Source organism: Cebidichthys violaceus, unplaced genomic scaffold, assembly GCF_023349555.1.
Source record: "Cebidichthys violaceus isolate CVI_PGR_0920_01 unplaced genomic scaffold, fCebVio1.0.p SCAF_68, whole genome shotgun sequence".
NCBI classification, from domain to species: Eukaryota; Metazoa; Chordata; class Actinopteri; order Perciformes; family Stichaeidae; genus Cebidichthys; species Cebidichthys violaceus.
The window spans coordinates 535,018-550,627 of record NW_027176905.1 but is presented as its reverse complement, the minus strand read 5'-3'; the positions used below and the strand labels follow the sequence as shown (position 1 = coordinate 550,627).

The 15,610-nt window shown below is 40.1% G+C and overlaps 1 protein-coding gene across 5 annotated transcripts in view; it reads right to left on the bottom strand.

Moving 5' to 3' along the window:
- The window catches only part of LOC137890732 (3',5'-cyclic-AMP phosphodiesterase 4C-like), a 94,972-nt gene that overhangs the window by 5,478 nt on the left and 73,884 nt on the right, over positions 1-15,610 (bottom strand). For 2 of the 5 annotated variants that reach the window (XM_068734925.1, XM_068734924.1), the window contains 14 exons: positions 12,749-12,940; positions 11,859-11,900; positions 10,577-10,613; positions 9,975-10,048; positions 9,841-9,890; positions 9,415-9,527; positions 6,730-6,823; positions 3,326-3,498; positions 3,120-3,218; positions 2,628-2,792; positions 2,433-2,532; positions 1,986-2,140; positions 1,222-1,344; positions 399-581 (listed from right to left, as the gene is read on the bottom strand). In XM_068734925.1, coding sequence (XP_068591026.1) covers positions 399-581; positions 1,222-1,344; positions 1,986-2,140; positions 2,433-2,532; positions 2,628-2,792; positions 3,120-3,218; positions 3,326-3,498; positions 6,730-6,823; positions 9,415-9,527; positions 9,841-9,890; positions 9,975-10,048; positions 10,577-10,613; positions 11,859-11,900; positions 12,749-12,940 — 1,600 coding nt within the window. Of the gene's footprint in view, positions 1-398; positions 582-1,221; positions 1,345-1,985; positions 2,141-2,432; positions 2,533-2,627; positions 2,793-3,119; positions 3,219-3,325; positions 3,499-6,729; positions 6,824-8,606; positions 9,379-9,414; positions 9,528-9,840; positions 9,891-9,974; positions 10,049-10,576; positions 10,614-11,858; positions 11,901-12,748; positions 12,941-15,610 lie in introns of those variants that run through there. The other 3 variants (XM_068734922.1, XM_068734921.1, XM_068734923.1) reach the window with 2 other exon arrangements.

Sequence of the window (15,610 nt, the reverse complement as noted above, 5' to 3'; positions counted from 1 at the left end):
TGTGTTTGGAATCATTTGAAGGCCCTGTAAATTAGAATTCATGTGTGTTTGCTGTCTTAACTTAAAATGAATTGAATTCAAATATATGAAACATGTGTTACTTTATCTCTTACAAAATAAAAATCTCCAGTATATGAGCTATGTGTGTTCTATAATTTAGTCCTTGATACTAGCAACCAATACTGATAACCTGCAATAAGTGTGACAGTGCAAAAGATAACTTTAAATTCATTAAAAACTACACAGTTTACTTTTAATCCTTAGATTACTAAAAATGTTGCCTTTTCTGCCTCCATGTTCTCTGTTGTTAACCTGGAGTTTGTAAAATCATCTAAACTCTTTGAAGTTTAGAACATTTCCACTATTATCCTGCATCCCTGTGCGTCAGTGGGCGTTACCTGGTTCTTCTCTATGGAGGCATTGTGTTTGTCACACATGGGACTGATCTCCATGCCTTTGTCCCGCTCTCGGTCTCCTTGGGTGAAGAACTCCACCATGATACGGTCCGTCCACTGGCGGTAAAGCTCCAGCGGTTTGGTTGGGTTGCTCAGGTCGGCACAGTGGACCATGTTCTGCAGAACCTGGAGAATAGACGCTCATTCAGACTCTGCTGGTAATGCTCAGAAAAAGCAGCAGTGGTAACTTGAGAAATGTAACAATATATATGCTTTATTATATTATTATATATATTTTAACCCTGTCTTAATTCTGACAATACCTCAACAATACCCAGTATAGATTGGTTCAGCTCTATACAGATGCAATGACCACTATGTGTCCAGCAGGTAGCAGCACCTTCACACTAACTCCCCGGTTGAACATACAAACAGTTGATCAGTTTGTTTGTTGTGTGTGGAAATGTGCTGCTGCTAATTAATTATTTACTGCTCGTTTTGAGTATTTTAGCAAAAAAATGTTTGTGCCAATAGCCACAGATTAATGATCCATTTCTAAACCCTGACTCAATTCCCTGATGTTGATAAAATTAGTCTTTTATTGAGACTGAAATGTAAAAGATTGTATGTGAAATATGTCATAATGATGATCAGTGTCTTACATTGTGATTGTATACTAGTTAGCAGGTGGTACAAATGTAATTACTGTGTCACTATAGAAAGCTATATATTTATCTTTTGTCTGCACGTATTATGTACTTATGAGTACCACATGTTACTCAGTATGTATATTCTGATATTCAGTGTCAGCAGCGGGCGTTCTCACCTGGATGCGGTCAGAGTAGTTGTCTAGCAGCAGGACTCCAAGACTCGTCACTTTCTTGGTCTCCACCATTGTCTTCATGTCCGCCAAGAAGTTCATGTGTTTGGACATATCTGTGGCAAGCACCTTATGAAGAGGTTCAACACATCATCAGTCACTCATGTCGTCTGTGCAATGTGGCCTTCTTGTGTCCTATATTTCGAAAGACAACTGGTTCTGCAGGCGTTTAACAGTTACTGGTGAATGATTTAGGACATGTGTATATGATATTATATAGTTTGTCTTGCAGAGATTGTTAAATTGTGTGAGGCGAGTGACAGTTTGTGTAGTTTGACATACGATGAAACAGGAACACTGTCCACAGGTATTCCATTTTCATTTCAAACATTTGGGTTCTTGACCAAAACTCACATGGAAAACTTTAGCAACAGTTGAGTCTTTTATGACAGACAGAATTTAAAACACACTATACATAAGATACAAGAGCAAAAATTAACAAATAGGGAATCAAATTGGTTTTGTGTTTTTCTCAAAACTCTTTGTCTTTCCCCATTTGTTTGTTCCCTACAGCTGAAGATGAGAAAAGCAAGCTGTAACTGACCATCAACAATAAACAAAGCTGAGGCATCGGCAGAATTTGACCATACACAGGCTTTACTGAACCATGAACAAAACATAATGAAAACCTACTCTGTAAAGCAGCAGTTCAGGTACAGCAAGGCTGAAAAGGATATCAGTGAATCGTGTGAAGAATGCAGCAGTCTCACCATGTCAATCACCATCTTTCGGAGAGAGTCCCTCTGTTTCTTGCTGAGGTTTTGGAAGATGTCACAGTTTTCTTCTTGCAGCAGTTTGAAGCCCACAGCGAGGTGGTGATTCTCCAGCACCGAGGCATCGTTGTACATCAGCGCCAGCTCTGAACCTGTGGTTGGTTGAAATGTGGGTTGAAATTGTTAAATCTGTATAACAGGACACCTCGAACATAATTAAAGTTAATTTGAATCAGTGCTAATGGAAGTCCTGTCTAAATAGGATCCAGTGCCATGCTGGCAATATGACTCAGACCCAGTTCAGGTGCAGGTTAAGTTAAAAGAGTCCAGAAATCATCTGATTACTGAGGCACACAGCAAACCAAAACTTTCATCAGGTGTATCAAATGTTTTTGTTCTGAAGCATTTTGTGGTAGTTGTGTGCAGAGACAAAGAGAAACCTACTAGTGTTTATCAGGAACTGGTTGGTGACTCCTGGGTGGTCAACATCATGGATGGCACTAGCAAACAGAACAGCCATGATCTCCAGGTCTGTGAACACCGCCTGGGATGAAGAAGAGAAAACACATTCATTCAAAACCATAGACTGATATTATATTGTGACCATGAACTACAGTAACAACAGCTTTCTTAGCTCACCTCCAAAGCAGGGGTTGACAGGAGGACGTGGATGGACTGCACCACATCAGCTGCATGAATGTTGTTGTGATAAGCTACGTCTGCATGGTAGTGGTCCTCCAATGTCATCAATAAGGTGATAAAGGTGTCACTTGGGATCTTAAAGGTTTTCAGAAGGTCTCGCTCCTGGGAGGGTAATGAGGAAGAGGAGAGAATCAGAGTCACATCTTCTACAAGTTTTTCTCTTCTGTGGTGTTGATTCAAATGGCTGGGGACATTGCCTAAATTTTGCCTGCAACCAGCATATTCTTCCTTAATACAACTTTGTGGGTCACAGCATAAAATACACTGTAGAAGCAGACACACTTTAAAGTGGCAGTAACTTCTTCACTGCATTTCTACCTATATATGCCTATATCACGTGAAGAGACTGAAATTATACATTTTTAACTTATATAATGTATCTCATCCTCATAATTTTTCAGCAGACTTTGCACTGAGGGATCCTCCTACCTGGAAGATGGAGTACATGATCACCGTCAGAGGGCGGTTTCCTGAAAATTCTGCTATTTTGAATATATCCAGACCCCAACGATCAATGTCCTCGACCTCCTGGAGAAGGAAAACAGGACATCTACATATAAGACACATTGTGTTTCTGTGTGTGTGTGTGTGTGTGTGTGTGTGTGTGTGTGTGTTTTGTGTGAGTGAGTGCCCACCTTGGCCAGCAGGTTCTCGTGTGGAGTGCTGACTCCAAAGCGGGGGATGCAGGCGGGTGCTAAGCTGGGACTCTGTGTGACCTTTTTCACACCAATGATCTGTGACATTGGCCTCTTCTTCTTCTCCTTCTCCTTAGAAGGTGGAGACAGGATCTCCACATCATGTTGTTTCTCTGCAACGTGTACAAACACACATAGCATACTGTTGAATATATATGTCTGTCTTCAAAGAATTTCAAATACTCACACTTAACATGATTGCTCCACTTTTGCCAATGGGATGGTATCAGATTCAAAGTGGTGAATTTAAAGGTTTTATAGCACTGTTGATGTTCTTCAAAAATATATGACCACCTCTTGAATTGAACAAAATGTAAATTTGTGCAGGAGGTTTTCATGCATGCTTGTTTTGAAATATGATCTGACTCTGCTTATATGCACCTAAGCTGGTAGCAACCAATGAACACCATGAGTTATATTCCATACAGTAAACCTACCAGTGGTAACATAAATCACGTAATATGTTTACTAGTTATTAGTCACATTCAAAGTTTGTTCCTTTCCCTACTCTTTTCCTCTCCTCCCAGTAAAGACTGACACAATGCCTCACCTAACCAGCTTCAGTGGACAAATATTTTCTCGTCAGTGAAGACCATATCTTTGCCTTAGCTCTGACTATAACTCCCTTTGAAGGGGACCTGTCTTGACCCATAAGTGGGTGTCTTCTGCTGCAGTAATTGTTATTATTCAACGTTTCTAATCCTTCCATTACCAATACAATTAGTGCTTCGACCAACTATGGCTGCTACCGCTATTACTGTAGCTATACTACTACTACAATTCTGCTACTATCAACTACTTATATGTTTATCAATACTGCTGATACAACTACTACTATTATACTATCAGCATTTAATCAATCATGCACAATCACTTCTGTTGGTGCAAGTATCCCTAAAAATATCACTACTGATATTGCACCTGCTGTCACTACAACCGATACTAGCATGGTGCAGCTTGTAAAAATGTGTGCCTTACTGTACATATGTCACACAAAGTGTGTGATAACATGGAACATGTCTTCTACAAATTACTGACACAATAAGAAGGCCAGTATGAAGAAAATCACAAGCAAAGAAACATTAGACACCAACTGATCACAGCTGATCTGAAGCTAGACTATTTGAACATCCTTTCAGCTGCGGTAAGACGGTCAAACTTAAAGGAGATCTTCAAAAGTGAAGATGGCGTCACATACAGATCTTCCCCTAAATATACACATAAATATATAAATGTATAGATAAATGAGTCACTTTCATTACATGAACACAACAATGTGCCTTCTTTGGGTAAGTCAGAACCTGTATTAATGAACTTGTGAATGACTAGACTTTGCATCAATCAATAAATTATAGATTGACGGTAACATGAAGTATGTAAAATGTAATTGCAACATAAAAATAGAATTATAAATAGATTTAAATTGAAGCAATATGTTATTTGTGTATACAGTATATACTGTATATGGACCATGGTTGGAAGGTCACCAACAATTAGGAATGTGTGCAGCTATAATGAAGTACACCTGCTGTACATATATTATCGGAGCACAACAAGGTGTATATGAATAGAGCACCAGTAGTAGAAAGCCAAAGATGATGGGTAAAACCTGTCAGCTTCTCAGGAGCTCAGCATTGTCTTGAGCTTGATGACAAAGCGCTTCTCATGTATTTCCAAATGTGGGTTTGAAAAGGCTTCGTCACGTCTACAGGTTGGAGATTTATTTTCTTACCCACAGCGGAGCTCGTAATCCTTTAAGCAAAAGCATGGAAATGATCAAAGCAAGGTTTCCACCAACAGTATCAACATAATCTCTGTATGACTTGTTGACACAAAGATGCTGTCCCAGCATACACGATAATGTTGAAAATGACTCATCCGTATTCGTATAAACCAAGGAAATGATCCCATTGTGACATCACAGACAGCCTGCTTTACCTCACGTCCACATATCATCCTTAGTATTTCACATCCACGTTTTTTTAATTAGCACGGCAGCAATGATATCCAGATCTGAGCCCAGATACAAGCACACGCCACCATAAGGATGCAGAGAGACCTGAGTGGCAGCGTCACACGAGGTGCTGTCTGGCCTCTCTCACCTCTCTCACAGTGCCTCCTCTTCCTCACACTCAAAACCATGGGGTTCATTTCCAAACGCAGTCGGGCTTGACGCCGAGGCACTCATGTCAAAACGGCAACCGAACGACAGCTCCATCCTCGTTCGGCTGGACCTCCATCCTGCCGGCAGGGCTGTAGAAGACTGAGCCTCCTATTGATGCTGCACGCCGTCTAATAATATTGCACCCTGTTGCTACGACAACGCCACACAATGTGTCCGGGAATGCTGTCTGTCGCCGCGCTTCCTTCTCTTTTCTGGGAGGAAAAATACTCACCTTCTCTATTCCTCCCTATTAATAAATAGTAATCTCCTCCTTCCTCTCCTTTAGAAACATGCTCTCTTCATATTTTTTAGTTTTAAAAAACCACCCTCCTCTCTTTACTAGCCCTGAAAATGCTGAAATTCTCATCTCCCTGTTTCTTTATAAATCCTCCTGTTTCACTTCCTTTCCATCAAAAGAAATCTCTTCCCTTTCTCTTTTTCAAATTTTTTTATATCTTTGACTTTCTTTAATATCCATGTCTCTTTTTTCATTATTTCCTTTCAATTTCCTCCTCCATGTAATCCTTATTTAAATCCTTCTCTCCTCATTGTGTCTTTACTTGAAAATGTCTTCTCTCCTTTTTGGTTGACATTTAAAAGCCCTTTTTTTCCCCTTTTCTGCTCCTCTCTTCCCTTCCCCTTCTAAATCATGTTTCTTCTTTGCTCAAATTAAACACAACTAAACTATTCCAAATCCTTTAAAGATCAAATGTTCTCCCACCACCTCATATACACCATGCAATGCTTAACATTCACATTTGTTGAACAGCAGTTTGGTGTAATGCTCATATAATACAACTGACAGCAGTCAATAAAACCAGGCGACACAATTATGCAAATGCCCTTCCTCTTTGTAGCAGAGCTGGGCAGCACCACAGACATGTTTGGGATAGTACCAAATGTAATTTATTATATTTTAAGATGTTTTGACATATCAATGAGAGCTGACTAAATGTGTGCATCGCAGTATAAGGCAATACAATTCAACAGCACCACAAACTACAGCCTCCAAATTGGCCAGTTGAATCAACATCACTCTAAAAATCATAACTTTTGTGAATTTAGACTTCTTTGCAGGGCTGTTGTATTTGCCTGCGTCAGCTTTCGCTAACTTGACCTCATAAACAATTTCCCTTCCACAAAGTGGGTGTGCTTTCATTCATCTGGCAATAAAACTCACCGAGGAAGGTGTTGGCGATGAACTCTGACACCTGATTCCCTGAGCGGCTTGTCTCTGATAGCTGCGTCAGCTCACGGTTCAGCATCCTCTTAAACTGTGTAGACACAACAACATTTTTTTGTCCAGGTAAGACTGCAGATAAACATGTTAAAATACTCACAAAGACAAGGTGCATGTGTAGCTTGTTTAAACATCAATATAGGAAGTAAACTAAATTGTGATAGTTATAAAACTAAACATATGATGTATTGTGATTCAACAAACTTACACCATAATTCCCCAAACTCGTGTCGTTCCCGTCCCCCTTCCTCTCTATGAAGAGGGTAATTATGTTGCAAGGGATTTCACAAATCAGCTTTAAAAACTCAATTCTTCAGACAATGTATGAACAGTGCATTTCATGATTTCTATGTTGTCATCACTTTACTTTTACTGAATATTTTCTGTGTTGCTTTGAGCCGCGACAGCGAAGCTGGTATTGTTTTCACCTTGTGAGTCTGTGTGAGTCATCATGGCAAAAGGGGGTGCTTCATATGGGGAACTACCACTGAGGCAGTTTTGAGTACTTTGCCAGTTATTTATAATTCTGTCTGTCTGTCTGTAGACAGACTCGATCACCGCGATAGCCTCCCCCCACTTCACGTCCGCCCGATGTGGCATCACTGCTGGTAATACTCCAGCACAAGACGTCCTCTAATTTGTTTTGTTTAGATTTTTTCATTCAAATAAAAAGCCCTTTTAAGAAGTGATATACATAAATGTGTACTCCAAGAATGTGGAAGAAAGATGCAGATTTAGATGCATTATCAGATCATTTTAAAATAAATCTAAATATTTTTGCACAATGAAATATATTGAAGTATGGACATTGAAACCATGGAGGTTGAAACCATGGGAAAAAATGTTTTGCTGTACACTGTTAAAAATGCTCTGCATATGAATATTTTTAGGCTGCACGTAACTTAGCTTAAATTAAAAAATAATTAGTAAGAAATGTATTTACAGTACATTGATGTTATTTGGTTGGTTGATTAAATGTATGCTCCATCATCTTTGCTGTGGTTAGAAAGTTAAACACCAACATGTACGGGAACTCCAGCATTGCAGCACAAGTAGACTGATGCTTACAGAACTACTGTAATTTTAGCACATTTATGTCTATATAGCCTACTGGGCACATTTACCCTTTTATTATTAAAAGAAGACAAGCTGTAATATCTCTAATATCTCTATGTTGTCGGTTCAGGAGAAATCTGCACTGTGGTTGTAAAAATCACTGGTGAACGTTTTTCAAACACAAAAGTGTTCAGTGTTCCCCCTGAGTTTTATCGCAGCGGTAGCTTCCACACTGATTATGTAACAGCTTTGGCACGTGGTGACTGAGGGTGGAGGGAGGATCTAGGTGAGAGAGTGCTGCAGTGGCCACTATGTGACACACATATGGGCACAAACAAAAACATACATACTGACATGAATCATAATCCTGAAGCTTTAACTTAACCAAAATGTGCCTGTTTATCATCTAGGTTACTTCTCCTGTAGCTTCTCAACACACCTGTTCCTTCTATCATGCATTTCTTCAGCTTTTCTGCACACCATTTATCACATGCACACACAATCTCTAATGCTATATATATACAAAATAACATGCCTTTTTTCCCCACTATTTCTGTTTCTCATACACACTCACACACCTCCATGCATAGACACACACACACACACACACACACACACACACACACACACACACAATCTCAACATTCAGCCCGTTTGCAGATCTGGTCCTGAGTCACTCAGCATTCAGCCCCCTGCAAAGCCTGCACTGCTGATAGATCCCAATGTAAACAAGGCAAGCCAGCAGCGCTCCCGTCGCTCACCTGTCTGAGTCTCCAGCACAGACAAACGCAGAGAGCCGACGCAGGCATGTCAACCCACGCATGTTGATGTTGGAGGTCCCAAAAAATCCAAAACGACCAGCAAACAAGTTTGCTTGCTTAGTGACGAGTTGCTCACTAAATTCTGGTCCACACTCAGCAGGAAGGGTTTTGAACAAGAAGAGAAGTCCGGTTGGAAATAAAAGTTCCCACAGTCACATGTCCTGTCCTAGAGGTGCAGGGGGTGTTGGAAAGGAAGGGTGGGGTGGGGTGAGGTGGAGGAGGTTGGGGATGTGGTTTAGCATCGGGGAGAAAGGGTGTGGACAGCAGTTGCACATCCAACTACTGTCAGTTAGAAACATAAAGCGGGAGAGGCTGTGAGGAACCCCCCTCCCCCGCCCTGCATGCTGCTCTCCATTCTCTGTCCAATCAGATCCATCTGGCTTCAGGGGCTGGGCGAAGGGGAGGAATCTGATTGGCTGACTGGGAGATGGAGGAGGACTGAGTGTAGCAGCCAGACGGTAGAGAGAAGCATGACGATGGGAAGCGAGGAGATGATGATGAACTCTTTAGATGGAGGAAGAAGTCATTCATGAACCCGAGTGTTTCTGGCTGTGTTGTGACCTGCTTTTGATTCATATTTGAACGCTAAAATTAAAATCAGTCATTGCTGTCATGACAAAGGGAAGCTCAGAATTGAATTGTAATAAATTGGAAACTCTTTTTTATATAAAAAGCTTTGCTTACATACACCTCTTCACTGACCCATTCTGAAACAGTCTCGATGAAAATGAGGCTAATGTCCTCTCACCTTATTAGATGCCATCTCGCCGACTGAGTGTCTTGTCTGCAGCGTCTCCAATTGGTCCAGACACCAGTCCAGCTCTTCTAGTGTCTCCACCGCCAGCTTCTGATAGGGCTCCTCTGAAAGGCCAGAAGTCACACATACAAATGTTACAGGTCAGTTGTTCGACTGCTGTGAAAACATCCACATGTTGAATTTTATCAAGATATCCAGGGGTGTGGTGTAGCTGTTATGAATAACCTGAGAAATTACTGCGAAAATTGATTAGCTTGTTGCTTTTCACCTGTAATGGTTCAAAAACGTTTGAATTTTCATTTATTTAATTAAACAGCATGAAACCCATTAAGATCACACTCTTTAACATGTCTTTCATGTTAAGTAATATAGTATCTTTGTAAAAAATCAAACACATACAGGGATATTAACACTGACCTGTAAGACATGGCTTACACATGGATGGCTGGTTGCTGCTTGTCGGACGCCTGGAACAAGTAAACAGTTGAAGTGTTAGTAGAACAAGAACATAACAAGCAGTCAGTCATTCAGTCAGCTTTTCTTGTTCTTACTTGTTTGTGACACGATCTTGCAGATGTGTCAGAACAGCAAAGTTACTTCTCACTGTTCGAAGACTGGCAAGAACCTACGAAGGAAAAAAGACAGGCGTGAGTTTTGGAGCTGTATGAATGTGTACGGATGGAGACACCCGAGACGTGTCCCCCTTAATATCAGGAGTAGAGTACAAACAATAGTACAGTTTGTAATGTCCTAACATCTATCCATCTAGTGTATTATTGATTAACAGTTGGACTAATGAATCAATCAGATGAATAAAATGTCATCAGAAAAACTGCGTATTGCAGCAGCATATTCTACAACAATGTAATACCCAGTCAAGACCCAAATAAAGCTTCACTGGCAAGAAGAGATTTATAAACAGTTTTATAAATCCACTTAATTCACAAATAAATTACATTGGGGTGCTGTGTTCTACTGTAAAACTGTCCCTAATGTGAAACCCAACTTTCGGTCTCCTGCTGTACAAGTTGTCTCTGGGCCACTTGGTTTGGATTGTGTATTTTGTTTTGACTTGTCGAATTTGATGAAAGTAGCCAATACATTAAGGGGTATTTCTGGTCATGCAAAACCAGCATTACAAAAGGCTACTAACCTGTGCAAATGGAGTCACTATCATGTCTTCTCCATGCCTGTGAAAACCACAGACAAACACAAACACATATAGAGTGAAAAAGCAGTGTGTGAAGCCATGTGATACAAAAAAAATTAAAAATACAAACACACAAACAATGACAACAAATACATCTGTTTGTTGTCATCATCTTAATGTGAGGAAGGGGTTACGACCCTAGGTTGGTCTCAGATATCACATTGGAAATAAGGAGGGGAGATTGTTTTAGTTATACAAATATTTCTTAGAGGCAAAGATGCAGCTTACAGTTAACCCTCAGAGCCAAAGATCCACCACTTTAAATGAGTTAAAATAAGATAATATAAGGGAAGGGAACATTTATCAATACTGCATCTACGCATTGAGGTTTAATTTAACCAGTCCCAATAAACCTGAATTAAGTGACGTTTTTAGGATAAAATCCAATGACAGAAATAACAAATCGTAGCTCATTGTTTTGGTTGTCTGGACCTTTGGTTATCATCAAGCTTGCCTTGTAAAACTGGCAGTTGTTTCCAGCAAACAAGTTCAGACAAGATGAGTGTCTGATATCTGTCCAACAAAACAATCTTAACGACGCATTTCACTGGATATGTAAGTAGAAAATAAATTGATAATAAGTTAGCATTGACAACTTAATTACCCAATGTATAGCCTCAATTTCTATGAGGCTCAAAATCACTTAATGCAGATTGGTTTCTGTTCTTACATAAGTTTTGCCTCCAAGATATGTATTTGTACAACTAGGCAAGGAGTTGTTCGTGCATGGGGTGCTGCGAAAGCCAACTTTTGGAGAGGTAGACATTTCTGGAAGCTTTAAGGTGTCAACATGTTCCTCATAACCATTCAGACTTCAGGATAAATTCATGCTGCCAGTGAAATGTACAGTGTCAGAGTCAATCTGTCCAGCAAACATTTTGACATTGAATAACTATAGATATGACAGCCTATCCATATTGTTTTCATAGTTTTGTAAATTAAATATCAAAATTATGTATTATCAAATCACCAAATGCTTTTGCTTGTGATACCAGATCACCATCTGTCAAATGCTTGCTGGGACTGTTAAAAATACTTTGCGGGGGTGATCACTTTGGAGTTGAGCATCCACGATATGTTCTTCAGGTTGTAGTAAGGGAAAGGTCACTTGTAAGGGGGGTGGGGGTGTGGAGGCGTAAGTGGTATCAGGTTTGGCTCATTACAACATGGCAAAGCCCAAAGAGCTGGACAGACAAATCACAGCAGTCTTTACACAAGGTCTCACCGAGGTAGCCAATTGATTTCCCAATGCTTCAATCCCTCCTCCCTTCAAAACAAAGGAGCGACAGCTATTGGTGGTCGAGGCCCCATTTACACTCTGGCTTCAAATAGACTGCTAGCTGCACAGAGAAATCTTTAGCTGTATAAACAGGCAGAAACTGAATGAAAAACGTCTGAGCTAAGATTATGGTTTTGGCTTTAGTTGTACGTACCAACTAAACATGACTGCTGTTTACGCTGACAAACATGAGCTCTGCTACCAAAAGCCTCTTTAAAGCCAGACGCCACAAATGCACTTTTTAGGGTGTAAATAGGACATGAATAAATATTAACAATCAATTACAGTGTTTCCCTAACAATTCATAACAGAAGCGATTCAATCCATGTGTCCTGATGCTACATATTGTATATTGTACAAATAAATCGAGGGCATGAAATGGAAAATTTGTTTCTTTCCCAAAGGAAAGAGTCACAATTTAGAGCTTAATTTTTAAAGTTTATACAAAAAACTGTGACAACAGTAATTCAATTATTTATTAAATAATCTATTATGAACCTAAAACTTTCACTGTGGAGGAACATTGCTACTGAGTGACTTGGGAAACACAGAGATTAAGTAATGTGTTGGTATCCAGGACCAGTACCTCTGGACCCAGATAAAAAATATAAAAAATAATATATTTAAACATCAATATGATATTGTCAAATTAATAGGGTTTTTCAAGCTAGTTATCAGAAAGCTTGTAGCTGTTTCTTCTGGAATTTTTTGCGCTGTGAAGCAAATAGATTTTCATCCAAATCAGCAAACCCACACTGTAAAATGCAACATGAAGTAGAGGATAAAGGCTGGTTAGTTTGTTAAAATAATACAGATATTATATTTAAAATACTCACAGGTCGCTGGCAGTAGACGAATTGCGGGACATGGTTTTGGGTGAAAGGTCGAAGTCTGAGTCGGATCGGTAGAGGAAGGACTCGCGCCGTTGACTGTGGGGAAAGTTGGCTTGAAGTACCAGCCCAGAACCTGGGCTAGCCTGAGAGTCCAGTGGACTGCGACCCACCGAAAGGCCATTCTCCACATCAAAACTACAGAGAGACAGAAGAAAGACATAAATACTACTGTTACCGTTCTGTAGTTTCCACCTGCTAATTAGCTCAGATTGCTATTCTGTTTCACTTCAATATACTTTTAATTTCATGACAGATGCTACTATTATTACTACTACTACTACGACTACTGCTACTGCTACTAGTACTTACTGCTGATGCTTCTAAACTACATTTGCACACCTCAATATCATAAGAGAAGTACAGCAGCGATATCAAGCTAATAAAGAAATAAAACAAACCAAACAAAAAAACACAAGAGAGTAATGAGTAAAAGATTAAAAACATGCAATGCAAAATAGATGAGGGTTATCTCTCAGCATTGCATCCAAACCATGGATAGCCAAATATAAAACTGCTCCTGTAGCTGCTGACGACATATGGAGTTAGAATAGAGAAACCTATGATGAGGATAAGACAAGGCTGAGATAAGCTACGTATGATGAAGCCTCTTCAAAAGAGACTGGAGCTGGAAGTACATGCATGTCCAAATATCAAATGTTTTTCAAATACAGCACCATGTCTCTTACAACAAAGTATCCCAAACATTCACAAAAATAACTGAAATTGTAAAATAACACAATAACAGGATGTGTGTAAATATTCATGTGGCAGTATGAAAAATCATCATAATAACAAGCACAAAACACCTTGGTTTGAAAAGGATAAAAAGGTTGGATTCAAATTGTCTGCCCTGACTGTGAGAGTCTTTATAAACAGGTGACCTTGTGATTATTCGCTTTTCGCAATCAGACACACACCCACACACATCTTTCTCTCTGCTATCTCTGTATGACGTCAACACTGACTTCATGCATGGTGCGTCACCCCATCGCCATCCACCGCATTGAAAGGCACCCCTATTACTGAACAAAGTACTTAACATCTACAGGTATCATTTTCTAAATTGTATTTTATTGGTATGATCAAAATTAAATTGTATTTTCAAAAATCTGCCTTTTTTGCCAGCTGGATTGAGTCCAACTCCTGAAACCAAACGGTGTCACAGCTCGATTCTGCCCCGATTTAATCCCTTTCAATCCTTCCAGTCTGCAGGGCCTGAAGAGGCTTTGGTATCGAACACATTCACTCAATGAATTCCCCTTTAACTAAAATTGTTTCAGCCTCACCATGGTCTACATTTCCTCAGTGGTGCTGCGCCTGACTCAAGGACACACAGACTCGATGCCTGCACTCTTTTTTTAAAGAGTGAAACGAGCGACCACTTGGTTACACCTATTCACTTCTTCTCTCACCTGAATTCTACGACAAACAAAACGTCTCCAACAATATTAGATTATATAAAAAGAATGTAACGTGATTAGATTTTAAAACACCATTATGTGGATACTTGAGTGGTAATTTTAAGGTGTTTTTATGTATTTTGTATCAGTTAAATCAATTGGTATCTGTTATAATCCCCTCCTCCTTCCTTGGTGATAACAATAGAAAACAGAGCACCAAAAGAGCACTGGAAGGTTGGTTCCCTTTCTATTTTTAGCTCAGCCTGCCTCCAGCACTCCAGCAATAGCAGTGCCTGATAAATGAAAGATGGCCATTATGCAATCGATGCTGAATGAAAGACATAATTCACAGAAGCAGAGAGACACAGACACAGAGGAGGGCGAGGTGGGGGTGATCAAGAAGGCTGTATCCAGCACAGTGATGTGGCTCAGCATCTCACACCTGATTGGTGTGACATGGCAGAGAGGAGTGGGAGGGCTGCAGCAGGGCTTACCTCAATGATAACACCCCCACCCGCACCACTCCACTACACCTCACCCAACCCTATTTACACCCTCACCCTCCCCCTGGCTCAGTGTAGTCGACCGTGACGAGGCTCCATCAGAGGAGACCAGTGACGTCAGAAGCTATAAATAGATCTGCCTGCCAGGAAAGAGGGGAATGGGAGACTTGTGACGGAGCTTACGTAGACACCCCCCCCAGGCAGGGTGCAGATGATTTCTCCCTTCCTCATGAATACATACATGAAGGATTTTCTTTTTTCATTTTGATTGGTTGAGTGCTTCTAAATGACTCCAAGTAGAAATACAAGACCATATACTTTCTCTCCATTCTTATACTCCATATTGTCTTTTAAACTTGTACTCAGCTGAATCTCTGAGTGAGCAGGAAGGATGTTGAAGCATCACTTCCCAAGGACACTTTGACAGTGTACATGGCTGCTACTAAGATTGAACAAGGTCAGATGGTCTCATGGTCCTTAATGCAGTAATAGTTGTTAGTTGTGAATTGAAACTGTTTTTCACTTTCAAAGTCAGTTTACATTTTTGTTGATCTGTCATGTCCGTTTTCACAGCCTCAAGATTCTAAAGGTGTGGAATAGACTATGATCATATCAGAGGTGGATGACACTGACTGGAGGATTAATCCCATTTATTGGATGTGCCCTGCTCTTTAAAGCCTCAGGTTATACTCCAAAACGGACGCATACACAAACAACTGCGTACACCACTAATGTGTAGTAGTTCAGATTATGCGTCTGCTTGGAGGACATGTTCCACACATGCACAGTAAATCACTACGCTATCACTTGCAGCGTATGCCACATTGAATGTATATGAAGATGACTGCACAACAGATTTCTTAACACAAAATATGATGAAGTAATGCCCCTGATGACAGTGA